Source organism: Oncorhynchus clarkii, chromosome 2, assembly GCF_045791955.1.
Source record: "Oncorhynchus clarkii lewisi isolate Uvic-CL-2024 chromosome 2, UVic_Ocla_1.0, whole genome shotgun sequence".
NCBI lineage: Eukaryota > Metazoa > Chordata > Actinopteri > Salmoniformes > Salmonidae > Oncorhynchus > Oncorhynchus clarkii.
Genome location: NC_092148.1, coordinates 20,461,449 through 20,488,926, shown reverse-complemented (window position 1 = coordinate 20,488,926; position 27,478 = coordinate 20,461,449). Strand labels below are relative to the sequence as shown.

The 27,478-nt window shown below is 44.9% G+C and overlaps 1 protein-coding gene across 1 annotated transcript; it reads right to left on the bottom strand.

The window, feature by feature from the left end:
• Positions 1-97: 97 nt before the first annotated feature.
• Positions 98-26,912, bottom strand: LOC139380221 (R-spondin-3-like). Its single transcript, XM_071122732.1, has 6 exons — positions 26,119-26,912; positions 16,628-16,819; positions 16,078-16,221; positions 15,647-15,793; positions 15,167-15,352; positions 98-1,187 (listed from the first exon to the last, which is right to left on the bottom strand). Exons 1-6 carry the CDS (start codon positions 26,210-26,212, stop codon positions 949-951), a joined length of 1,002 nt encoding a protein of 333 aa, XP_070978833.1. The 5' UTR covers positions 26,213-26,912; the 3' UTR covers positions 98-948.
• Between the last annotated feature and the right edge of the window lie 566 nt (positions 26,913-27,478).

The window sequence follows — 27,478 nt, the reverse complement described above, 5'->3', positions numbered from 1 at the left end:
TGGTTTCTGATACAAATTAAAAAATGTGAGAATTGCCAGAACAATCTGAGATACCAAAAATATTGCCCAAAGATAACAAATGAAAAACAAAGACAAGTACAAACCCATTATAGTTTATTTGACATACAGATGCTTTTGATTTCTGCTCAGGTGGCTTTAGTGAAAGCACAAATCCCGCTTACACAGACAGGCAAACTAGCACTTTGTCCAGGACGCTTCTGAACAAACATGACCAATAATAAGTTGTGAGGAAAACACTGGGGTCCGTCCTCATTCTGTCACAAAATCAATTCAGTCGGTTTGTCTCATGTTTACTATACATCTGGATGCAGTAACCACATCTGACTGTCTGTCTTTCTGTTACTGATATCCCATGATAATTTACTCAGCAAAAAACAACAAACAAAAACAAAAAAACATTTAAACAACAACAACAATTCTACATAATGTCACAAATTAAACCTACATTGAAACCAAGACACAAAGTTTGTTTTTAACTGGGTGGGAGCCTTTTAAATAACCGATTCAACAAGCATTTACATTGTCCTGACTCCCAATGACAAACACATCATCATCCCCATACTGTCACATTTCAATGTCTCACTGCTCTCCTCTCTGTACAGTCCCATCCAATCACAAGAGCAGTTTTGTACATTCCCGTCCAATCAACAGCAGTCTTGGTTCTCTCTGGTCTGGTGAAACTAGAGGACAGGACAGGAAGTGGGAGGCGGCCTCTCAGTGGTGTGTGGTGGAGGGGGGTAGGTAGGTAGGTATGTAGGGGAGAAGTCCTTAGAGTCTGTAGTGGCCCGATCAAGTGACCCCATCTCTCTTGTGCATATACAGTATATATTTAAATAATACAGGTAGCAGCAGCACCCCTTCAGCAAGGAGTTGAGGGGGCGAGGGTGACAAAGAGGGGGTGGAGTGAGGGGGCTCCTCCAGGCTCTGTTACTGTTCAGGACCTCCTCCCTCAGGTGAGACAACAGGGTCTCTGTTTTGGCCTCTCCGGCGTCTTTGCTCTGTCTTGTTCCTGTTCTCAGAGTCCTCCCGGTCACCTGCCTCCCCCCTCTCCCTCTCTCTGTCCTTCTTCCTCTCCCGCCGGCCTTCCCCCTGGCTGTCCTTGTCCCGGCGGTTGTCCCGATTTCTCCTTTCGCCCCGCCGCTCACCCTTCCTCCCCTTGCCTTGCCCTAGAGATGGAAAAAAAACACAGAACAGAAAACACTTGTTAGTCAACAGCTCACCCTTCCTCCTCTTGCCTTGCCCTAGAGATGGAAAAAAACACAGAACAGAAAACACTTGTTAGTCAACAGCTCACCCTTCCTCCTCTTGCCTTGCCCTAGAGATGGAAAAAAAACACAGAACAGAAAACACATGTTAGTCAACAGCTCACCCTTCCTCCCCTTGCCTTGCCCTAGAGATGGAAAAAAAAACACAGAACAGAAAACACTTGTTAGTCAACAGCTCACCCTTCCTCCTCTTGCCTTGCCTTAGAGATGGAAAAAAACACAGAACAGAAAACACTTGTTAGTCAACAGCTCACCCTTCCTCCCCTTGCCTTGCCCTAGAGATGGAAAAAAACACAGAACAGAAAACACTTGTTAGTCAACAGCTCAATCTCTCTTTATAATGATTTCTGTTGTATTTTCAAGTGATCTACATGATTTTACACAGAGAGCTGGTTGAGGTTCATGGCAGGAGATGCACTTTCAGATGATGATATATAGAATAAGATGAATGTGAAGAGAGAATGGGTGTGATGATGATGTTGATGATGATGATGATGTCTCTTTTGCATACCAATTTATCAGTGTGCTCTAGTCTTGGTCATATACCTGCTGGCTGTCCAGGGAGCAACTGTAATATGGCACAGTACAAACATGTTCCCCCTATTCACCACTAGAGGTCAGCCTTGCATCACAGACAGTGGCCACACCCTGTGAGCAAGGTTTAGTTCAGCTGTTGCAATTCTCCTCTGATAGGCTTTGTCAAAAATAGAAAGCCTTTAAATAAACTTCAGTTTATCTGCTCTTTCGCCATCTCATAAACAAATACATTTCATGGAATGTTGTAGAGTTTACCACTGGAAGCGAGAAAGAGAGAGAAAGAGAGAAAGAGAGAGAGAGAGAGAGAGAGAGAGAGAGAGAGAGAGAGAGAGAGAGAGAGAGAGAGAGAGAGAGAGAGAGAGAGAGAGAGAGAGAGAGAGAGAGAGAGAGAGAGAGAGAGAGAGAGAAGACAGATCGACAGATTGAAACTGGCCCTATTCGTGTTGTGCTGTCCATGTGTAAGCAGCAGGATTGCGAAACTGCTGAGGTAGGCACGGAGCCTCTCTCTCCCCCTGGCCCCCTTTCAGCCTGTGACCATTAATCAGCCCAGCCGTGCTCTGACCTCCGCTCCATCCTGACCAGGCAGAGGAGGGCTCGCAGCGCACGCCAGCCCAACGCTGACCCACACATTCCTGGGGTCCAGCCAGTGCGATATAGGACCCTACCATCCTACTCTGTTTAGTCTTCCCTGGCTCTGGTCGGCAGGAATAATGAAAGCCCACCAGCCTCAAAGGTGAGACAAAACTGGTGCTGGCACTGGTGCTAGCTCTCCCCAGTCGTAATCTGTATCTGAACTATCTGAGCTCAGGGCAGGAGAGGAGGAGAGGCCCATACATCCCACAAGGCCAGGCAGATTGTAGGGTGTGTGAGAGAGGGTGACAGAGACACTCAGAGAGACAGGGAGATAGAGAGAGACACCCAGAGAGACAGGGAGACAGAGACACTCAGAGAGACAGGGAGATGGAGTTAGACACACACACACACAGAATCAACTATTAAAGACTACCAGAACCCACTGGATTCTCCAATTACCTTGAATGAGCTACAGGACAAAATACAAATCCTCCAACCCAAAAAGGCATGTGGTGTTGATGGTATTCTCAATGAAATAATCAAATATACAGACAACAAATTCCAATTGGCTATACTAAAACTCTTTAACATCATCATTAGCTCTGGCATCTTCCCCAATATTTGGAACCAAGGACTGATCACCCCAATTCACAAAAGTGGAGACAAAGTTGACCCCAATAACTATCGTGGGATATGCGTCAACAGCAACCTTGGGAAAATCCTCTGCATTACTATTAACAGCAGACTCGTACATTTCCTCAGTGAGCAAATGTCAAATTGGCTTTTTACCAAATTACCGTACAACAGACCATGTATTCACCCTGCATACCCTAATTGACAAACAAACAAACCAAAACAAAGTCAAAGTCTTCTCATGCTTTGTTGATTTAAAAAAAGCCTTCGACTCAATTTGGCTTGAGGGTCTGCTATACAAACTGATGGAAAGTGGTGTTGGGGTAAAACATACGACATTATAAAATCCGTGTACACAAACAACAAGTGTGTGGTTAAAATTGGCAAAAAACACACACATTTCTTCCCACAAGCCCATGGGGTCAGACAGGGATGCAGCTTAAGCCCCACCCTCTTCAACATATATATCAACGAATTGGTGCGGGCACTAGAAAAGTCTGCAGCACCCGGCCTCACCCTACTAGAATCTGAAGTCAAATGTCTACTGTTTGCTGATGATCTGATGCTTCTGTCACCAACCAAGGAGGGCCTATAGCAGCACCTAGATATTCTGCACAGATTCTGACAGACCTGGGCCCTGACAGTACATCTCAGTAAGACCAAAATAATGGTGTTCCAAAAAAGGTCCAGTTGCCAGGACCACAAATACAAATTCCATTTAGACACCGTTTCCCTAGAGCACACAAAAACTATACATACCTTGGCCTAAACGATCTGAGAGACAAGGCAAGAAGGGCATTCTATGCCATCAAAAGGAACATAAAATTCAACATACCAATTAGGATCTGGCTAAAAATACTTGAATCAGTCATAGAACCCATTGCCCTTTATGGTTGTGAGGTCTGGGGTCCGCTCACCAACCAAGAATTCACAAAATGGGACAAACACCAAATTGAGACTCTGCATGTAGAATTCTGCAAAAAATATCCTCTGTGAACAACGTAGAACACCAAATAATGCATGCAGAGCAGAATTAGGCCGATACCCGCTAATTATCAAAATCAAGAAAAGAGCTGTTAAATTCTACAACCACCTAAAAGGAAGCTATTCCCAAACCTTCCATAACAAAGCCATCACCTACAGAGAGATGAACCTGGAGAAGAGTCCTCTAAGCAAGCTGGTCCTGGGGCTCTGTTCACAAACACAAACACACCCCACAGAGCCCCAGGACAGCAGCACAATTAGACCCAACCAAATCATGAGAAAACAAATAGATATTTACTGGACATGTTGGAAAGAATTAACAAAAAAACAGCGCAAACTAGAATGCTATTTGGCCCTAAACAGAGAGTACACAGTGGCAGAATACCTGACCACTGTGACTGACCCAAACTTAAGGACAGCTTTGACTATGTACAGACTCAGTGAGCCTGTACATAGGCCGCCGTAGGCAGACTTGGCTCTCAAGAGAAGACAGGCAATGTGCACACTGCCCACAAAATGAGGTGGAAACTAAGCTGCACTTCCTAGCCTCCTGCCAAATGTACGACCATATTAGAGACACATATTTCCCTCAGATTACACAGATCCACAAAGAATTCGAAAACAAACCCAATTTTGATAAACTCCCATATCTACTGGGTGAAATTCCACAGTGTGCCATCACAGCAGCAAAATTTGCGACCTCTTGCCACAAGAAAAGGGAAACCAGTGAAGAACAAACACCATTGTAAATACAACCCATATTTATGCTTATTTGTTTCCCCTTGTTTACTTTAACCATTTGTACATCGTTAACAACACTATATATGAAATTTCTGTATGTGTAATGTTTACTGTTAATTTTTATTGTTTATTTCACTTTTGTATATTATCTACCACACTTGCTTTGGCAATGTTAACACGTTTCCCATAACAATAAATCCCCTTGAATTGAATTGAATTGAGAGGGAGACAGAGAGAGAGACACAGAGAGATAGTGAGATAGATAGAATAACAAGGAGAGAGAGAGACAGTGAGACAGGGAGATAGAGAGAGATACACACACAGAGATAGAGGGAGACAGAGAGAGAGACACATAGAAACAGTGAGATAGATAGAGAAACAAGGAGAGAGAGAGAGAGAGAGAGAGAGAGAGAGAGAGAGAGAGAGAGAGAGAGAGAGAGAGAGATAGAGAGAGAGGGAGGGAGACAGGGAGATAGAGAGAGACACACCCAGAGAGACAGGGAGAAAGAGAAAATGACAGGGAGACAGAGACACTCAGAGAGACAGGGAGATAGAGACACACAGAGAGATAGAGATGGAGACAGAGACAGTGAGATAGATAGAGAAACAAGGAGAGACAGGGAGATAGAGAGAGACACACCCATAGAGACAGGGAGATAGAGAGAGATACAAGGAGATACGGAGACAGAGAGAGATACTCAGAGAGACAGAGAGACACACAGAGAGAGACAGGCATATATATATATATATATATATATATAGAGAGAGAAACAAAATGTAAAAAATATAAAACAATTAGAGAGTGCCATTTCCCCAAATTTGAAACCCTTATTCAAGGTTTTAAAGACCTCTTTGATGAGAGTAGGCTACCCGTCCTGTTTGGGGAGGACGCAGAGAGCTGTGGGTTGGCAGCGCACTACATTGCTGCCTGCAATAAGATGAGGGAGTGTCTGACAAACCAATCAACCTGCACATGTCCTCTACTGTATGCTTATTGTTATTGTTCAATGTATGGTTATTCTGACCCTTGGTTATTGTTGTTACTGTTGTCCCGTTGACAATTAAAATAATTAAGCTTTGGCAATATGTACATTGTTACGTCATGCCAATAAAGCAAATTTAATTGAATTGAATTTAGAGAGCGAGAGAGAGAGAGAGAGAGATAGAAAGAGAGAGACAGTCAGAGAGACAGGGAGTTAGAGAGACAAGGAGAGAGAGGGAGATAGAGACAGGGAGACAGAGAGAGAGACACACACAGAAGACAAAGAGATATATATAGAGACACACACACACACACACACACACACACACACACACACACACACACACACACACACACACACACACACACACACACACACACACACACACACACACACACACACACACACACACACACACAGAGGCACACAGAGAGACAGGGAGATAGAGAAACAAGGATAGAGAGAGGGAGACAGAGAGAGACAGTGAGATAGATAGAGAAACAAGGTGTGAGAGAGAGAGACAGGGAGACAGAGAGAAACACTCAGAGAGACAGAGAGACACACAGAGAAAGACAGGGAGATAGAGAGAGATACACACACAGAGAGAGAGGGAGACAGAGAGAGACACAGAGAGACGGTGAGATAGATAGAGAAACAAGGAGAGAGAGAGAGAGACACACCCAGAGAGACATGGAGAAAGAGAGAGAGACAAGGAGACAAAGACACTCAGAGAGACAGGGAGATAGAGAGAGACACACACACAGAGAGAGAGGGAGACAGAGAGAGACACAGAGAGACGGTGAGATAGATAGAGAAACAAGGAGAGAGAGAGAGAGAGACAGGGAGACAGCGAGAGACACTCAGAGAGACAGAGAGACACACAGAGAGAGACAGGGAGATAGAGAGAGATACACACAGAGAGACAGGGAGATAGAGAGAGACACACAGAGAGAGACAAGGAGACAGAGACACACACAGAGAGACAGTGATATATATACAGTTGAAGTCGGACGTTTACATACACCTTAGCAAAATACATTTAAACTCAGTTTTTCACAATTCCTGACATTTAATCTGAGTAAAAATCCCCTGTTTTAGGTCAGTTAGGATCACTACTTTATTTTAAGAATGTGAAATGTCAGAATAATAGTAGAGAGAATTATTTATTTCAGCTTTTATTTCTTTCATCACATTCCCGGTGGGTCAGAAGTTTACATACACTCAATTAGTATTTGGTAACACGGCCTTTAAATTGTTTTACTTGGGTCAAACGCTTCGGGTAGCCTTCCACAAGCTTCCCACAAGAAGTTGGGTGAATTTTGGCCCATTCCTCCTGACTGAGCTGGTGTAACTGAGTCAGGTTTGTAGGCCTCCTTCCTCACACACGCTTTATCAGTTCTGCCCACAAATTTTCTATAGGATTGAGGTCAGGGCTTTGTGATGGCCACTCCATTACCTTGACTTTGTTGTCCTTAAGCCATTTTGCCACAACTTTGGAAGTATGCTTGGGATCATTGTCCATTTGGAAGACCCATTTGCGACCAAGCTTCAACTTCCCGACTGATGTCTTGAGATGTTTCTTCAATATATCCACATATACCCCCACATCCTGCAGCAAAGCACCCCCACATCATGATGCTGCCAACCCCGTTCTTCACGGTTGGGATGGTGTTCTTCGGCTTGCAAGCCTCCCCCTTTTTCCTCCAAACATAACTATGGTCATTATGGCCAAACAGTTCTATTTTTGTTTCATCAGACCAGAGGACATTTCTCCAAAAAGTACGATCTTTGTCCCCATGTGCAATTGCAAACCTTAGTCTGGCTCTTTTATGGCAGTTTTGGAGAAGTGGCTTCTTCCTTGCTGAGTGGCCTTTCAGGTTATGTCGATATTGGACTCGTTTTACTGTGGATATAGATACTTTTGTACCTGTTTCCTCCAGCATCTTCACAAGGTCCTTTGCTGCTGTTCTGGGATTGATTTGCACTTTTCGCACCAAATTATGTTAGTCTCTAGGAGACAGAACGTGTCTCCTTCCTGAGCAGTATGATGGCTGCCTGGTCCCATGGTGTTTATACTTCTGTACTATTGTTTGTACAGATGAACGTGGTACCTTCAGGTGTTTGGAAATTGCTCCCAAGGATGAACCAGACTTGTGGAGGTCTACAATTTTTTTTCTGAGGTCTTGGCTGATTTCTTTTGATTTTCCCATGATGTTAAGCAAAGAGGCACTGAGTTTGAAGGTAGGCCTTGAAATACATCCACAGGTACACCTCCAATTGACTCAAATTATGTAAATTAGCCTATCAGAAGCCTCTAAAGCCATGACATAATTTTCTGTGATTTTCCAAGCTGTTTAAAGTCACAGTCAACGTAGTGTATGTAAACGTCTGACCCACTGGAATTGTGATACAGTGAATTATAAGTGAAATAATCTGTCTGTCAACAATTGTTGGAAAAATTACTTGTCATGCACAAAGTAGATGTCCTAACCGACTTGCCAAAACTATAGTTTGTTAAGAAGAAATGTGTGGTGGTTGAAAAACAAGTTTTAATGACTCCAACATAATTGTATGTAAACTTCTGACTTCAACTATAAAAAAATAAAATAAATTAAAAAAAATATATAGAGAGAGATGGAGAGAGAGAGAGAGAGGGAGATAGAGAGAGACACAGAGAGGGACAGGTAAATAGCGAGAGAGACACAGAGAGAGACAGGAAGATAGAGAGACAGAGAGAGACAGGGAGCTAGAGAGAGAGACACACACAGACAGAGAATGAGAGAGAGAGAATGAGAGAGAAAATGAGAGAGGATTATTTACAGAGAGAATGACAGAGAGAGAAAGAGATGAGCAGCATTTTGAATCTGACTCTGCCCCCCATCTCACCCCACCTCTGGCTCTTTCAACACAGGAAGTCCCCTCTACACACATTGTTTTGTTTGTCATAACCATTTAAAGATAAGCGGCTTAGTCATAATCTCTGGGTTTCCTAAAACCCAAGGCACAACTTCATCTGGGCTCGTGTTGAGGTGATTACTGGGTATGTTTATCAGAGAAGGCTTTTGTCTGTCTGAACTGTGTCTATGAATTCTATAAACTGTCCAGCGATGCAGTGGACCCGAAGGAGACACTTGAATTAAAACACAGAGATTTAGCACATTCTTACCAGCATGGTCATTACCGCTACACTGCAGTGGATGACTTGCTGTGTTTTTTGGGATGGTTTGTGTGTGTGTGTGTGTGTGTGTGTGTGTGTGTGTGTGTGTGTGTGTGTGTGTGTGTGTGGGGGGGGGGGTGCGGCTATTGTAAAACTAATATTTTGATGAGACGTGTGTCCACATTAAGTATGATCAGGTTCAGGCATGTGGTTTATATAAACTGTAAAATAGAACTGTGAAAAATGACTGTAAAAGTAATATCAACAGAGCTGGATTATAAGATTACTGTAACTAAGGACAGCTTTCAAAAGTGTTGCAACTTCACAAGAGTTTATGCATGTGAACTGTCATCTGACATTGATTATTTACAATTTTAACATAGAGTTAGTGTGAAAAGGGGAGAGATAGACAGAGAAAGAAAAGGAAAGAGAGAGAGGTGAGTGTAAGAAAACAGCTGGAATTGTCTCTCGGATCACCCTCCAACACACAATCCTATGCAGTGCATTTACACTGATAACCCTACAGTGCATTGGTTGCATAAAGTACTAGACATCATGCTTCTCAGTGCTCAGCACTCTTCACTGGAGTGTTAGGGTGCCTGTGTGTGCATGCAGGGAAACAGTTTGGCCTGCTGTCAGAGAGGGGATGTGCAGGAGCATAATTAGTCTAATGACGCAGAGGGGCAACATCCTCCATGGCAGGCACACTGTCGTCCAGGGGGCTTTTGGTGGGAGCCAGGCTGGGATTAAAGGCTCTGGGCTGTCCCACAGGAGAAATGCCCGGAGCTTTGAAGGCTACGGGACGCATGTCCCGCTCCCCCTCGCTGGGGGACGGGAGGGGGCTACCTTCTAGCTGGGTTAGATAGATAGGGGAACGGTGGTTTGGAGGACAAATTAGCCAAATTGTTAACACAAAGGAGACAGCAGGCAGGTGGGCAAGGACATGTATGTAAACATTTACGACCGCCAAGCATGTTGAAGGAGGGGGGAGGACACTGTACACTGAAATGACATGACGCCTCTGGCTACTGTAGCTCAACAGAGCTTACTAGATATGAAATGACCAAATCAGAGTTGTGTTAAAGAGGAAGAGTGAAAGTGAGGGTTCTTGCCCCCTGATTCATTCAGTGACATTCCATATTTCTCTATGTACTGGACCTGTTTAAAGTCCAGCTCCTGTTGTCATTTTTGTGGATAAGGAGCGTAAACCTCCTTGATTCATATTGAGAGTTCCTGCTCTCTGATTCATAAGGAGGGGGAGGACTGGGGGTGACATGGAGGTTACAACGTTCTGTTTAAAAACACAAAAGACAGATGGAGAGAGCCAAAAGAGAAGAAGTTAGAAAACAACAGCCATTAGGGAGAGCTGGAGGGAGTGGGGAAGAGAAAGAGGCAGGGGGAGAAAAGAGGCAGGGGGAGAAAAGAAGCAGGGGGAGAAAAGAGGCAGGGGGAGAAAAGAAGCAGGGGGAGAAAAGAAGCAGGGGGAGAAAAGAGGAAGGGGAGAAAAGAGGCAGGGGGAGAAAAGAAGCAGGGGGAGAAAAGAGGCAGGGGGAGAAAAGAAGAAGGGAGAGAAAAGAGGCAGAGGGAGAAAAGAGGCAGGGGGAGAAAAGAGGAAGGGGGAGAAAAGAGGCAGGTGATAAAAAAGGATGGGGAAGAAAAGAGGCAGGGGGAGAAAAGAGGAAGGTGAGAAAAGAGGCAGGGAGAGAAAAGAGGAAGGTGAGAAAAGAGGCAGGTGAGAAAAGAGGAAGGGGGAGAAAAGAGGCAGGTGAGAAAAGAGGAAGGGGGAGAAAAGAGGAAGGGGGAGAAAAGAGGAAGGTGAGAAAAGAGGAAGGGGGAGAAAAGAGGAAGGTGAGAAAAGAGGCAGGGGGAGAAAAGAGGAAGGTGAGAAAAGAGGCAGGGGGAGAAAAGAGGAAGGGGGAGAAAAGAGGCAGGTGAGAAAAGAGGAAGGGGGAGAAAAGAGGAAGGGGGAGAAAAGAGGAAGGTGAGAAAAGAGGCAGGGGGAGAAAAGAGGAAGGTGAGAAAAGAGGCAGGGGGAGAAAAGAGGAAGGGGGAGAAAAGAAGCAGGTGAGAAAAGAGGAAGGGGGAGAAAAGAGGCAGGTGAGAAAAGAGGAAGGGGGAGAAAAGAGGCAGGGGGAGAAAAGAGGCAGGTGAGAAAAGAGGCAGGGGGAGAAAAAAGGCAGGGAGAGAAAAGAAGCAGGGGGAGAAAAGAGGAAGGTGAGAAAAGAGGAAGGGGGAGAAAAGAGGCAGGGGAGAAAAGAAGCAGGGGGAGAAAAGAGGCAGGGGAGAAAAGAAGCAGGGGGAGAAAAGAGGAAGGTGAGAAAAGAGGAAGGGGGAGAAAAGAGGCAGGGGGAGAAAAGAAGCAGGGGGAGAAAAGAGGAAGGTGAGAAAAGAAGAAGGGGGAGAAAAGAGGAAGGGGGAGAAAAGAGGAAGGGGGAGAAAAGAAGCAGGTGAGAAAAGAGGAAGGGGGAGAAAAGAGGCAGGCGGAGAAAAGAGGCAGGTGAGAAAAGAGGAAGGTGAGAAAAGAGGCAGGGGGAGAAAAGAGGAAGGGGGAGAAAAGAGGCAGGGGGAGAAAAGAGGAAGGGGGAGAAAAGAGGCAGGGGGAGAAAAGAGGCAGGGGGAGAAAAGAAGCAGGTGAGAAAAGAGGAAGGTGATAAAAGAGGCAGGGGGAGAAAAGAGGAAGGGGGAGAAAAGAGGAAAGGGGAGAAAAGAGGAAGGTGAGAAAAGAGGATGGGGAAGAAAAGAGGCAGGGGGAGAAAAGAGGCAGGTGAGAAAAGAGGCAAGGGGAGAAAATAGGAAGGTGAGAAAAGAGGCAGGGGGAGAAAAGAGGAAGGTGAGAAAAGAGGCTGGGGGAGAAAAGAAGAAGGGGGAGAAAAGAGGAAGGGGGAGAAAAGAGGAAGGGGGAGAAAATAGGCAGGGGGAGAAAATAGGCAGGGGGAGAAAAGAAACAGGGGAAGAAAAGAGGAAGGGGGAGAAAAGAGGAAGGGGGAGAAAAGAAGCAGGTGAGAAAAGAGGAAGGGGGAGAAAAGAGGCAGGTGAGAAAAGAGGAAGGTGAGAAAAGAGGCAGGGGGAGAAAAGAGGAAGGGGGAGAAAAGAGGCAGGTGAGAAAAGAGGAAGGTGAGAAAAGAGGCAGGGGGAGAAAAGAGGAAGGTGGAGAAAAGAAGCAGGTGAGAAAAGAGACAGGTAAGAAAAGAGGATGGGGAAGAAAAGAGACAGGGGGAGAAAAGAGGAAAGGGGAGAAAAGAGGAAGGTGAGAAAAGAGGAAGGGGGAGAAAAGAGGCAGGGGGAGAAAAGAGGCAGGTGAGAAAAGAGGCAAGGGGAGAAAAGAGGAAGGTGAGAAAAGAGGCAGGGGGAGAAAAGAGGAAGGTGAGAAAAGAGGCAGGGGGAGAAAAGAGGAAGGGGGAGAAAATAGGCAGGGGGAGAAAAGAAACAGGTGAGAAAAGAGACAGGGGAAGAAAAGAGGAAGGGGGAGAAAAGAGGAAGGGGGAGAAAAGAAGCAGGTGAGAAAAGAGGAAGGGGGAGAAAAGAGGCAGGGGGAGAAAAGAGGCAGGTGAGAAAAGAGGAAGGTGAGAAAAGAGGCAGGGGGAGAAAAGAGGAAGGGGGAGAAAAGAGGCAGGTGAGAAAAGAGGAAGGTGAGAAAAGAGGCAGGGGGAGAAAAGAAGCAGGTGAGAAAAGAGGCAGGTGAGAAAAGAGGAAGGTGAGAAAAGAGGATGGGGAAGAAAAGAGGCAGGGGGAGAAAAGAGGAAGGGGGAGAAAAGAGGAAGGTGAGAAAAGAGGCAGGGGGAGAAAAGAAGCAGGGGGAGAAAAGAGGCACGTGAGAAAAGAGGAAGGTGAGAAAAGAGACAGGTGAGAAAAGAGGCAGGTGAGAAAAGAGGATGGGGGAGAAAAGAGGCAGGGGGAGAAAAGAGGAAGGTGAGAAAAGAGACAGGAGGAGAAAAGAGGAAGGGGGAGAAAATAGGCAGGGGGAGAAAAGAAACAGGTGAGAAAAGAGACAGGGGAAGAAAAGAGGAAGGGGGAGAAAAGAGGAAGGGGGAGAAAAGAGGCAGGTGAGAAAAGAGGAAGGGGGAGAAAAGAGGAAGGGGGAGAAAAGAGGAAGGGGGAGAAAAGAGGCAGGGGGAGAAAAGAGGAAGGGGGAGAAAAGAAGCAGGTGAGAAAAGAGGCAGGTGAGAAAAGAGGCAGGTGAGAAAAGAGGAAGGGGGAGAAAAGAAGCAGGTGAGAAAAGAGGAAGGTGAGAAAAGAGGCAGGTGAGAAAAGAGGAAGGGGGAGAAAAGAAGATGGTGAGAAAAGAGGCAGATGAGAAAAGAGGAAGGTGAGAAAAGAGGCAGGTGAGAAAAGAGGAAGGGGGAGAAAAGAAGCAGGTGAGAAAATAGGCAGATGAGAAAAGAGGAAGGGGGAGAAAAGAGGCAGGTGAGAAAAGAGACAGGTGAGAAAAGAGGCAAGGAGAGAAATGAGGAAGGTGAGAAAAGAGACAGGTGTGAAAAGAGACAAGGGGAGAAAAGAGGCAGGGGGAGAAATGAGGCAGGGGGAGAAAAGAGACAGGTGAGAAAAGAGGAAGGGGGAGAAAAGAGGCAGGTGAGAAAAGAGACAGGTGAGAAAAGAGACAGGTGAGAAAAGAGACAAGGGGAGAAAAGAGGCAGGTGAGAAATGAGGCAGGGGGAGAAAAGAGGCAGGGGGAGAAAAGAGGAAGGGGGAGAAAAGAGGCAGGTGAGAAAAGAGACAGGTGAGAAAAGAGGCAGGTGAGAAATGAGGCAGGGGGAGAAAAGAAACAGGTGAGAAAAGAGGAAGGGGGAGAAAAGAGGCAGGTGAGAAAAGAGACAGGTGAGAAAAGAGGCAGGGGGAGAAATGAGGCAGGGGGAGAAATGAGGCAGGGGGAGAAAAGAAGAGAGAGAAAAAGAGTGAGAGCTCTTTCTAGAGAAAGACAAAAATTGGCTGGAGAAATAACACATAAACCTGGTCTGGGGATGGACGGAGGCCCTTGGGGAGTGATGGAGGGAAGATGGAGGGGTGAAGGGATAGAGGGAGGAGGATGTATCAGTGTCTGAGGGGCTGGTGGGGATTAGTGCGAGCTGGCGGAGGTCAGACCAGTGACCCCGTGGCGTATGCGGAACGTAAACACGGAGCGGAGGGGACGCGCCAGAGCAGATAATTAGCTCTGCTCACTGGATGTTCCAGGAGCCGGCCGGCCGACCCGGGGGAAGCAGCTGGGTAATCACACGCAGGGCAAGGTCGATAACCGTGTGTGTGTGTGTGTGTGTGTGTGTGTGTGTGTGTGTGTGTGAGTGTGTGTGTGTGTGTGTGATAACCAGGCCTCGGCCTGCAGTGTGTAACACGCACCACCCACCTACCCACCCACAGCTCTGACCTGCCTCCACCCCGCTCAGGCCCGCCAGGCGGATCAACACAGCCCCGACTCCACACTAAGCCCCCCACTCCACCACGGGACAGTGGAACAGGAGCCCCATTCAGGGGGAAGGAGGGGTGGTGTGTTTTCTTTGGGTGTGCAAGAGAGAGTATCAGCAGGTTGGAGAAAAAGGGGAGAAAGAGAGAAAGACGACAGACTGGGGGAGGAGCAGAGGCCACATTTCACAGCCTAAATGACAGATTCAACCCAACCAGGACTCTTTACAAATGACCGCCTATGGTTTTTAAAGGGACCAGTTGATGTGGGTGTGTATTCAGATCTGTGTGTGTGTTGGCAGCTGCTGTTATTAGTCTAAACTAATGCTGATTCCCCTCGTCGCCTCATGGCTCCCAAAGGGAGGATGTTTGAGGAGTCTGTGTGTTTCTGTTTCACAGTAAACTTTTCTGCTGAATCACTACTGAGGGGTTGTGTTTGTGCTGTAAGTAAGCCTGCATGGAGAGCCTGGGGCGCTGGGGGCGCTGGGGCGCTGGGGCGCAGGGGCCTGGTGGGCTGAGGAGCCGAGGGCCTGGGGAGCTCTGGGGCTGATTTCATTAGAAATCATCAGATCAATGTTTACGTGGAAAATCAAGTGTTTTGACATATTTTTATAATCCGTAAAGTCTGGATTCGAAGCGTTGGAGCAACAACACACAGGCGTTTCACCATTATCCACTAACCACAATGCATATCCTTAAAGTCAACAATTCAGGTCCCTTAAGGAGAGGAGAGGAGTGGCAGATGACTGACCAGTCATTTCAGATTATAGTGTAGGGACAAAGTTGGTTCCGGAACTCTAGCCTACAACTGTACTAACAATGGAGATAGTGACTTGTCCTACTTCTGATGACCCCCGTATAGTTATTATAGTATTTACCTGGACATCGCCTCCTCTTGAGGACACACTCTTTCTTTTCCCAGATGGGGGGACAGGGTTTTCCGTAGGCGGAAGGGAACTGGACAACTTCCCGGGTCCTCGTCTCCTCACCCCATTTAAATCCACAGGTTTTCCCTGACCGGGAGCAGGGGCTCCACTCGCCCCACTCACCCACCGCGCAGTGAACTGCACAAATGATTAAGAAAGAGGGGGAGACACAAGAGGCAGAGTCCAAAGATATTCACAACCAAGATTCACGTATAGAAGGGCAAAGACACTGTAAAGCATTTGAAGTTAACACCAGTGGAGGCTAGTGCCACTTTAAATCAGAGGTTGGGCTTATTGTTTTGGCTGGATACTAAACACACCATGTGTTTGATGTGTTCCATACCTTTCCATTCCGGCCCAATGAGCCCTTTCTCAGATTTCCTCACCAGCCTCCACTGGTAAACTCTCTCTCCTACTTGTTCTGGAGCTCACCTTGAAGGGAACACTCCATGAGTTTGTCATTTGGTTCAAACTCGTCTGGACAGACGTGGTGACACTTCCCCAGCAGCAGGTACAGGCCTGGTCTGCACCTCGTACATGTGTCATTGATCAGACAGGCATCACAGTCCGCAGGACACTCTGAAACACCAACACATACATAATATTACACCTGCACTGGAGTCAAATCACATCAACACACACAACAAAGACCTTTACAATTACATTTAACTGCATTCTTCCATTCTAAGAAAACCAAATGCAATACGATATGCTATTTTAACTCCACATTTTACATCATGTGATTGAGACATAGAAACAAATATGTAAAGCTAATACACTACACTAGCCCTCTCTTTGTAACGTGTCTAACACCAACACCATCAGGACTTGACAATAACGTAACAGTCTAATATTCTACTCACTGGGAACACATTCCCTTTGTGTGTCGCTGCAGACCAGGCTCTCTGGGCAGCTCTCCTGGCACTTGCCCAGGTGGAGATAGTACCCCGCTCGGCACCGCATGCAAAGGTTCTTATTGAAGCAAGAATCACACTCCGGCCTGCACTCTGAAACACCCAGTCAGTTGGTCAACAGCCTGCACATTTATGTTGCTCTTGAAGTGATTTATTGAACATGCAGTATGTTAGAATGAGCAGCACTCTAAAACAGGAAAATAGTCTGCACATCGATGCACATCCCTTTATGAGATTTTTATGTACAAAATAATAGAAGATCATGTATTTGGAGTGACTGGCATGCAGTGATACCAAATGGACTTAATACATACACTAAAACACAGATTAAGCCTAGTCCTGGACTAAAAAGCACGTTCAATGGAGATTCTCAGTTGAAATAGCTTTTAAGTCTAGGTCTAGGCTTAATCTGTCTATGTAAACAGGCCCTGTAAACCACCCCTTAGTGTAAAAGTAGAGGTAGGCTATAAACGTCTTTGATAATAGCCATGCAACTTACTTGTGCATGTGTTTCTGTCTGGCGAGCGGGTGCCGTAGAAACCGCTGGGGCAGGAGGGCAGACACACCCCCATCTGCCTCATCCCATTTCTCTCCAGGAAGATAAAGAGGCGGGGCTTACAGGATAGACAGCCATTATAATCAGAGCAGGTCAGACAGCCTCCCTGGCACCCTGAGCTTACCCCTGGGTTCTCTGCAGGTAAGACGGAGGGAGAGGATGTGGCACAGAAGGACAAAAGTCAGTTTAGACATTTTACGTCGTATGTGTCTCAAATGGCACAACATTGACTTTATAGTGCACTGCAGAAGTAGTGCACTATATAGGGAATAGGTTGCCATTTGGGACGCATCCATACAATCAGTTAGCACAGGGGCTTTCAACCTGTTTCGGATACTGTACCCCCCCAATCACATTTTGATCTGCCTGAAGTATCCCCTCCTCCTGTAAAACTGATCGTTAGGAATATGGGTCCTTTCCAAGTACCCTGTGTACAGGCCAGGTTGACAGGTACCCTCACAGGGTACTGCTACCCAAAGATGAGAAGCATTGATTAAGCAAAGACTCTTACCCAGAGTGCCTTATAATAACATAAGTGTATTGAACTAAAGTAACTGAGACAACAACATGATCATTGCAAAAGGCATTGTCTTGTGGCATCACTCCTACGTGATGCTTGTCCCTAAACTGACACGGTACTGTATCTGACTTTAACAATATGCAAAAGATGCATCATCACCCAGCCACACTAAACCAACCAACAACGGTGGAACAGAGGAACATCCCTCAACATGTTGTTACACTATCATTTACATTCAATAGAACTAATGTGGAAATGGAGATATCCTACGTTTTTAAAAGAATCGACAATGCAAATCCAAGTTATAGTTTTAATATATTACTGCGGCTGTGAGACAGATGGTGTTAACCAACACTACAAGTCAACATATCCTCTCTCTCTCTCTCTCTCTCTCTCTCTCTATGCCAATTAAATAAAGAGGAACTACTGCTTACATTTAAACAAATATAGCTCTTAAGACTGTTTGTAGTCTTCTGAATTGTGTGCATTAAGTTGTGTAGAATTGTATTAAAGTAATGACTTCTATCCAGCTACTGCAACGAGGATACCAAATAGCCAACAAAGCGTTTGGATGGTGACAAAATGCTACAGATTTACATATTTTTCTGGGAACAATGACCATAGAAGAACTCAATAATAAACATGACAGGCAACAAGCAGGCCTGTGGACTCTCTTGGCTGGAAAAAAATCATCAAATGAGACGTCAAGCATGCAAAGGTTTGCACGAGACGCCAGAAGCCGCGCACTTCTTATTCTCGGAGTACAGTTTATTCATTGTACGAAGGACGAAACAATTTGGCAAAATGTTCAATATTCAGATAGACCTCCAGCAAACTGTTTGACATAACAATGCAAACACAGCCAAATGAGTAAGATGAGTAATCGGCACTGGCACTGACAACTTTGCAACATGTCTCAAATTCATCTTCATTATGCTTCGTGTTGAAGATAAGCCTATCTGTCGACCCACATCGTTCACACGGTCGACTGTGTTAGAAACAGGGAAAGGCTGAGCTTTCATTCTTTTTATTTTTTTTTATTTCACCTTTATTTAACAAGGTAGGCCAGTTGAGGACAAGTTCTCATTTACAACTGCGACCTGGCCAAGATAAAGCAAAGCAGTGCGACAAAAACAACAATGTTACACATGGGATAAACAAACGTACAGTCAATAACACAATAGAAGAATCTGTATACAGTGTGTGCAAATTAAGTAAGGAGATAAGGCAATAAATAGGCCAATAGTTGTGAAGTAATTACAATTTAGCAATGTACACTGGAGTGATATATGTGCAGATGAGGATGTGCAAGTAGAAATACTGGTGTGCAAAAGAGCAGAAAAACAAAAACAAATATGAGGATGAGGTAGGTAGTTGGTTGGATGGGCTATTTACAGATGGGCTGTGTACAGCTGCAGCGATCGGTAAGCTGCTCTGACAGCTGACGCTTAAAGTTAGTGAGGGAGATATAAGTCTCCAACTTCAGTTATTTTTGCAATTCGTTCCAGTCATTGTTGGCTTTGGGGATGACCAGTGAGATATACCTGCTGGAGCACGTGCTACGGGTGGGTGTTGTTATGGTGACTAGTGAGCTGAGATAAGGTGGAGCTATACCTAGCAAAGACTTATAGATGACCTGGAGCCAGTGGGTTTGGCAACGAATATGTAGCGAGGTACCAGCCAACGAGAGCATACAGGTCGCAGTGGTGGGTAGTAAATGGGGCTTTGGTGACAAAACTGAGGGCACTGTGATAGACTGCATCCAATTTGCTGAATAGAGTGGAGGCTATTTTGTAAATGACATCGCCGAACTCAAGCATCTGTGGGATAGTCAGTTTTACGAGGGTATGTTTGACAGCATGAGTGAAGGAGGCTTTGTTGCGAAATAGGAAGCCGAGTCTAGATTTAACTTTGGATTGGAGATGCTTAATATGAGTCTGGAAGGAGAGTTTACAGTCTAGCCAGACACCTAGGTATTTATAGTTGTCCACATATTCGAAGTCAGAACCGTCCAGAGTAGTGATGCTAGTCGGGAGGGCGGGTGCGAGCAGCGATTGGTTGAAGAGCATGCATTTAGTTTTACTTGCATTTAAGAGCAGTTGGAGGCCACGGAAGGAGTGTTGTATGGCATTGAAGCTCGTTTGGAGGTTAGTTAAAACAGTGTCCAAAGATGGTGTTGTCTGCGTAGAGGTGGATCAAAGAATCACCCGCAGCAAGAGCGACATCATTGATATATACAGAGACAAGAGTCGTCCCGAGAATTTAATCCTGTGGCACCCCCATAGAGACTGCCAGAGGTCTGGACAACAGGCCCTCTGATTTGACACACTGAACTCTATCTGAGAAGTAGTTAGTGAACCAGGCGAGGCAGTCATTAGAGAAACCAAGGCTGTTGAGTGTGCCGATAAGAACACAGTGATTGACAAAGCAACTGGCTTGGGCCAGTTGCTGCGGGGGGTGGAGGGCTGTTGGCCGGGGTTGGGGTAGCCAGGTGGAAAGCATGGCAAGACGTAGAGAAATGCTTATTGAAATTCTCGATTATCGTGGTAAAAATCAGTGGTGACAGTGTTTCTTAGTCTCAGTGCAGTGGGCAGCTGGGAGGAGGTACTCTTATTCCCCATGGACTTTACAGTGTCCCAAAACTTTTTGGAATTAGTGCTGCAGGATGCACATTTCTGTTTGAAATAACTAGCCTTTGCTTTCCTAACTGACTGTGTGTATTGGTTCCTAACTTCCCTGAAAGGTTGCATATCGCGGGGACTATTCGATGCTAATGCAGAACGCCACCGGATGTTTTCGTGCTGGTCAAAGACAGTCAGGTCTGGAGTGACTTCCCTGAAAAGTTGCATGTTATGACTGATGGTAGGATTAGAAAGAGATTGCAAAACTGCCTGGCTGTAGGCCTACACATCCTACTCAGATAGCAAGCCTTGTGTCAGAGATATTTACAAAGCCCTGCCAGAATGTGAATAACATCCAATTTCTCTGTTGGTTGGTGTAGAGGTTGGCTCAGGTTGATTAACATTTTATGTACGCAGAATGTTTACAGGAAAGTGTTATTACTCAGACTTCTCCAAAATGTTGGTCTCCAGGTTAAAGTCCTGCATACATGTGTCCAGTCTCTGCTATAAGGAGGCTATAAAAGGCCCAGGGTAGGACAGTGTCTTTGAAGGAGGGATAGTGTCATCACAGTATGTGAGAAGTCTACAGACAAATGGGGAACTGAGCAGCGCTCCATTACCATAAACTGCCATCTTGGACTGGGCACAAGTGAAACCTCATGCGTCCTGACTGCTGCTGCTGATTTAAGCCATGTGTGACTGACTTGTAGGGCAGCATGTCAAGTGGCTTAACTCTCAACTCTTGTTGAATTACAGAGCTTGACCTCAGAGGACGGTGGAGATGAGGACAGACTGGTTGAGAGGAGAAGAGGTTGGGTATATTCTAGGACTACCAGCAGGAGCTGCAAGTGAGTACCTGACTGAGGAAATATATAGCCATTTCACACTACTGAGCCAAGCTGAACTGAGCTGTATTGTGCCTGGTTATGCATCTACTGTACCATAGTTGCTGGAACCATGCAGGAAAGGACATGTGAAAAGATCATATCTGAGCCTGCACATTATGGTTTGGTTTGGCACGATGTGAAAAGGGTACTAGTGGGTGACTCTGGGTGACTTTAAACCAGGGGTGCTCAAACTTTTGTGGTTGGTGGGACAAAATATAATCTGAGAGGTGGGCCGCGGGCCAAACAAATTGACATTATTTATTTAAAAACATTTAAGGTAAACAATACCTTTTTAGGGTTGTGAAACAGTAGCTTTTTTGAAGGTAATTATAAAATGTCACTTAAAATAATCAAATCATAGCCATATAACTTCACGCAAATTCTGATTATCATCCACTTGGCAAAAACTGGTTGAATCAACATTGTTACCATGTCATTTCAACAACAAAAAAATCAATGTGATGATGTTGAATTAACATGGAAAACCAATTGCAAAAAGTCATCATCGCAAGTGAATTTTGACTTTATTTTACACCCATTTTTACCCAAATCCAACTATGTTGTGATTTTTGTTGTTGTGGTTGATTTCACGTTGAATTCACGTTAGCTGGCATCTCAACCAAATGTAAATCAAAACTAGACGTTGAAACGACTTCTCTGCCCAGTGGGCAGACGTATTCAGTTTTTTACCATTGTAGCATAGAAAGTTTCTATGTTCATAAGGCTAATGACTTTAATGTGTGCAGGTTTTTGGGGACCCTAAGCCCCCCAACTCGCAGGCAAAACATTTTAGTGGCCCACCTCTTGGCGGTAGAGATAAATATTTGCAGCTTTAAAGTTAATGGCCCTTTGCCATGGGGGGGGAGAGAAAATGCTGCAGTTTTAAAGCAGATTTCAGCAATTCTACAAATGTTTCCATGGGGCAGAGAGGAAATGTTGCAGTTTTTTTCTATGCTACAATGGTAAAACATGTAATACATCTGTCCACTCAAGAGCTGGGTCAAAGGCCAGAGAATGGCATGCATGATGGTACCTGATGCAATGACAGGGAGCACCTCTCTGAGTCAGATATTTTGAGCTCATTTAGTACAGATTGGATTGCTACTGCTAGAGCTAGACACTGGTCTATGGTCAGTTTGTAATGATTTCCCTTGATGGTTAAGGTAAGGGTTTGGGGATCCTATATCAGTTCTTAGGGGGAATATCTCAGGGGCAACTTCTGGGATTGCGACACATGGTAAGAGCTAGTCTCAGTATTCACCACTGCAGAGCTACGCAAGGAGCATATCAGTGTGTGCAGTAGGTGTTTTATCCTCCTAGTTCTCTGGCATATCGTGCCGTGGGTGAGTTGTTGGCCTTTTCTCCCTCCTTCACTTCAGGGTTAGCTGCCAGATTGCAATAGATCACAGAGATTGTGTTTGACATATCTTAGCAATCTTTACAACTGCTGTCCATTTGCCCTCATGTGTTCCTGCCAAGGCCCCCTAATTCACAGAACCCTTAACACAGAGGAATTTTGCTTGCCCTTACCTACAGTAGCTCGCACTGACACAACAGGGCAACCCCATGGTAACAGAATTATGCTAATACTCTGATTTCTATCTTTAAAATGAATGCCAAACAAAAACCATTGATTTCAAAGTTTAACAAAGATAGAACTCTATGCATATTGATTTCTTTTAACAATTTACATTGGACATTTTAAAAATAAACATTTTCTGGAAAAACTGTGCAGATGCAAAGTTTGGTAGCAGAATTATGGTAAAATCTCAACTTTACATCTGCACAGTTCTTCCAGGAAATGGTAGTCCTTGTAGATATGATCTGTACCGTGAGGTCTACACCGTGAGGTCTGTACCGTGAGGTCTGTACCGTGAAGGCTGTACCGTGAGGTCTGTACCGCGAGGTCTGTACCGTGAAGGCTGTACCGTGAGGTCTGTACCGTGAAGGCTGTACCATGAGTCCTGTACCGTGAGGTCTGTACCGTGAAGGCTGTACCGTGAGGTCTGTACCGTGAGGTCTGTACCGCGAAGGCTGTACCGTGAGGTCTGTACTGTGAGGTCTATACCGTGAAGGCTGTACCGTGAGGTCTGTACCGCGAAGGCTGTACCGCGAGGTCTGTACCGCGAAGTCTGTACCGCGAGGTCTGTACCGCGAAGGCTGTACCGCGAGGTCTGTACCGTGAAGGCTGTACCGTGAGGTCTATACCGTGAAGGCTGTACCGTGAAGGCTGTACCGTGAGGTCTACACCGTGAAGGCTGTACCGTGAAGGCTATACCGTGAGGTCTACACCGTGAAGGCTGTACCGTGAAGGCTGTACCGTGAGGTCTGTACCGTGAGGTCTACACCGTGAAGGCTGTACCGTGAAGGCTGTACCGTGAGGTCTACACCGTGAAGGCTGTACCGTGAAGGCTATACCGTGAGGTCTATACTGTAAAGGCTGTACCGTGAAGGCTGTACCGTGAGGTCTATACCGTGAAGGCTGTACCGTGAAGGCTGTACCGTGAAGGCTGTACTGTAAGGTTTCAATTGCCTGAACTGCTTGAACCACTTGTAAAGTTAAAATCATTGACCACAAGATGAAAACAACCATGATTATTTTGAGCATCATGTGTAGATATAAACAAAATGGCTAACAGCAGAATGATGAAGACAAACACGCAAGTCATAGGGCACAGACCTAAAAAAAAGACGTTTGCTTTTCCAAGATGTTTTCTTCATCAAACACTGTGGTGTTGAACCTCTGCATATCTCCCCCTCCTTTAATTTCATTATCTGTCCTTCTTTCCCTTTATTAGGAATCCAATCTGTTATTCACACCTAGAGTCTATTTTAAACATGTCTAGACCCGCTAGAAATCATTCTGGCCTCTATTCTAGAACACCTAGAAATCATTCTGGCCTCTATTCTAAAACACCTAGAAATCATTCTGGCCTCTATTCTAAAACACCTAGAAATCATTATGGACTCTATTCTAGAACACCTAGAAATCATTCTGGCCTCTATTCTAGAACACCTAGAAATCATTCTGGCATATATTCTAGAACACCTAGAAATCATTCTGGCCTCTATTCTAAAACACCTAGAAATCATTCTGGCCTCTATTCTAGAACACACATAAATCCTTCTAGCATCTATTCTAGAACACCTAGAAATCCTTCTGGCATCTACTCTAGAACACCTAGAAATCATTCTGGCCTCTATTCTAGAACACACAGAAAGCATTCTGGTATATACATTCTAGACAACATAGAAATCATTCTGGCCTCTTTTCTAGAAATCATTCTGCTATCTTGTGTTTGCTCTCAGGCATTCATATCTCTCATTTGTGGATACATCAAGGGCAGAAGGAAGTGGACTGTTTTTGGCCAGTTGATTGCATGGTCACGGTCCCTGACTGAGAGCTCATTCACCCTGCTCTCTCTGTCTGGCTATCACAGATAGTCATATGTCAGGTTGGCCTCCTTCAGTTAGCACCAGCTAAGTAGGCTGCGATGCACGAGGTGAGGCCCACAGTTTGCCTATCTGGAATGCACCCACAAACCAATGTGGACCCACAATTTCTACGTAGGCATGTAGGGTTTAGATAAGAAGATGATATATCATGTTGAAGTGGTTCTTAAGATGTTAAACACGCACCCCAAAACACCGCTATTGTTTGTTACTAGCCTACCTTTCCAGATAGCAATCCACCTGGCAACAGGTGATGCATGCAACACTCAACCATTCTACTAAGGCAGAAGAGCACATCTGGAAGCTCATCTGGAACTTCAATATAGTGCAGAGAGAGAATAATAAAGCAAGCTCCATGGTACTACTGACAAGATACAGGGTGAGACCCGTGGAGTTACTTGACACAGAACATGATATCTATTAGGCTTAAAGAAAGATGCTGAACGGATACCTTCATGCAGAGTTCTCCAACTCTGGTCCTGGAGAACTACTGGAAGTGCTGGCTTTTGTTCCAGCCCAGCACTAATACACAGGACCGGGGTTGGAGAACCCTGCCATGGTCAATGCTGCTGATACTCTGAACATCTAGGGAGCAAAAAAAAAAGTAAAGTGTCTACTGATTTACCAGAGCTTCTTTGTTTTGTTTTGGATATGATGATAGTTTTGCTTCAGAGCTTTGAAATACTGTAAATAATTTAATGCAAAATACTAACCCCTCTGAATTTCTAACTGAAAAATGTTTGAATTGCCTACTAAATATGAACAGTTCCCTCTTCCATTTTTTCAACACCACAAAATATTATCGCCACAGAAAGTCACAGTTATGGTAAGCAAAAAAAGAACGCCCTTTGAAGATGGAAATGGCCAGGCTTTCATGTATTTTCATATTAGATGCACAATCTTATATTCTGCATGTATTACAATCAAGAAGATAACTGTATCGGCATCCTCTAACAGCGGTTAGATGGCACGCGCTGCCACATGCTCAAAGCTCCTACTCAGTGTTGCACGGAGTTTGTCAAGGAAGCACAAGCACTGCAGACATTCCATAACATCAGTGAAATGCAAATATAATACACTTCACGTGAACTTTGTATGTAATGAATCATTTAGATCAGAAAGTTATAACAATCTTTTTGTCGGCAGACATGCCGCGTAAAAAGTTCTCTGCTTCTGGCCGCTAGAGAGCGATGGGAACTAGGGGATGCAGCGCGCACTGCGGACGGAGCTTTGTGGAATAAACTTCTAAGAAAACTGTCAGGGAACAGTGACTGGTTGAATTTTATCAGTAGAAAATGACAACCCTGAGGGTCATGTAATGTTGAACGCCATGCAGTCCAATTATTGACTGCGGTGTGGTTGAGGACGAAATGTGCGTAAAATTGGCCGCTGCAGAGAGTAAAGTGCGCCTATTGCTTTTGTAGACACAATATAGTGAGTTCCACAGAGGCACCCAGTCTCGCCTAGTGATTAAAATACAAGTTTATTCATTTAAATTACATATTGATCTGATAAGAACACATGTTTAGAATGATCGAGTTGCCCTCGATTATAAATAAATGCGGGCTTTACTTAAAAAACTATATCATATTATAAATTATAGGCTACCCACCCTATCAACATTGTTTATATAAATTAATTTATGGGAAGTTTCATTTTTTGTAATAGAGATTGAACCACAGGACTATGTTATTACATCTCCACCTCAACCAAAAAGCATTCCACCCCAAGTAGGCATACTTCCTAAAGCCATGCTATGATCTTTCATTGAACATTTCATTGTCAAGTATGAGATGTTCAGTACCCATATTGTTCTGTTATTTATATATCTACATGAATGTCATATGGTATGATAGGCACTACAACACTAAAGTAGGGTTGAATGGAACAGAGACCAGGAGCATGTGTGTGCGCGCGAGCAACTCACTGCATGCGCGGGCGCTCTTTACTCACGTTTATTTTGCCGATGCCTAGAGGGGTGCTGCTGACAATCAGTGTATTCCATGCAGTGCAAGATCAAAACAAAGTAGATCAGTTGTAATTGCATAGTAACCCGGAGATGATGACTTGAATAGCCAATGTCAATGTCCTCCAGAAAAGTGCAGCTTTGATTCCACTTTTTTGAGAGGGAATGTGTTGTCTTATTCCTGGAAAGAGCAGAATCCCCTGCTCTGCGCAGAGAGTGATGTCTGATTTACGATGGCCCAATGACACCTGGGCCGTTTAGACAGTAACATCCTTAATAGAATCTTCATGTGTGCCACAAAGCGAGACCAAATTAGGTATCCGTAGTGAGCATATTTCCACAATCAAACCGTTAGATTATCACCCACCGCGGGAAAAATAAGATACTCAAAGAAAGAAAGCGTAGATCATATAATCGAGGCTGGCATATTGATACAGTTTCAGTTGTCTTCCTGTATCCTCCACTGATACTCTCTCGAAGTTCGCCGCACGTCCAGGTGTGAGGGCTACTTTATTGTGCCCTGCGTGTAGGAGGTCATCGCGTCATCCCCATCATCTAATCGAGTAGACCAAAACTGGGAGCCGCGCGCGTCACTGGCAGCAGCAGCACCTAACTGTAATAAAGTAACACGTTTCGATGAGGTGAGAATGTGTTGGTTCTCTTGATTGTCGCGCACCTCTCATTGGTCGACAGTTAAAGCAAGAATAATATGCGCAGTTTCAGCTCTTTTCAGTTTTGCGTGCAATACTCATTCCCCCACTCCAACTCGCTCTCTTATGACTTCAGCCCTCTGCCGTCTCCCTCGAAAGTTTATTTAGAGGGCAAGCCCCCCCACGTCAGATTTCCTTTGCTTTTGACCCCTCGGTTGAGAAGACTTTTACTTTGCATGGTGTTGATAATGTGTCATTGGGAAATTGCGCTGTTTTACGCACGTAGTATTTCTATTACATTTCAGATATTCACTGTTTATGGCCGAATAGTCTTTTTAATTTCGAATTTATGATACACTTTTATTATGTTTGATTACTGTTATTTCTGGCTACAGAGAAACACACTTTAAACGTTTTAATTGTTTGTAGATGGCACTAATTGCAATCATCAAGAACACAAAAAAGGAGTGCACTTGTGCTAGAAAGCATTATTGCATACCGTGCTGTTTAGTTTGTGTTGTTTTTGATGTACAATCACTTTAAACCTCAAGAGACAAGTCTCCCATTCTCTGCTTATATATAACACGCTAGCTTGGTCTAGTGCGCAGCGAGCGGAACCTCTGATGGGCCTGCGGTCGAGTAACTCTCACAAAGAGAGAGTGAGAGGGAGGGAGAGAGAGACATTTCATAGTATAGC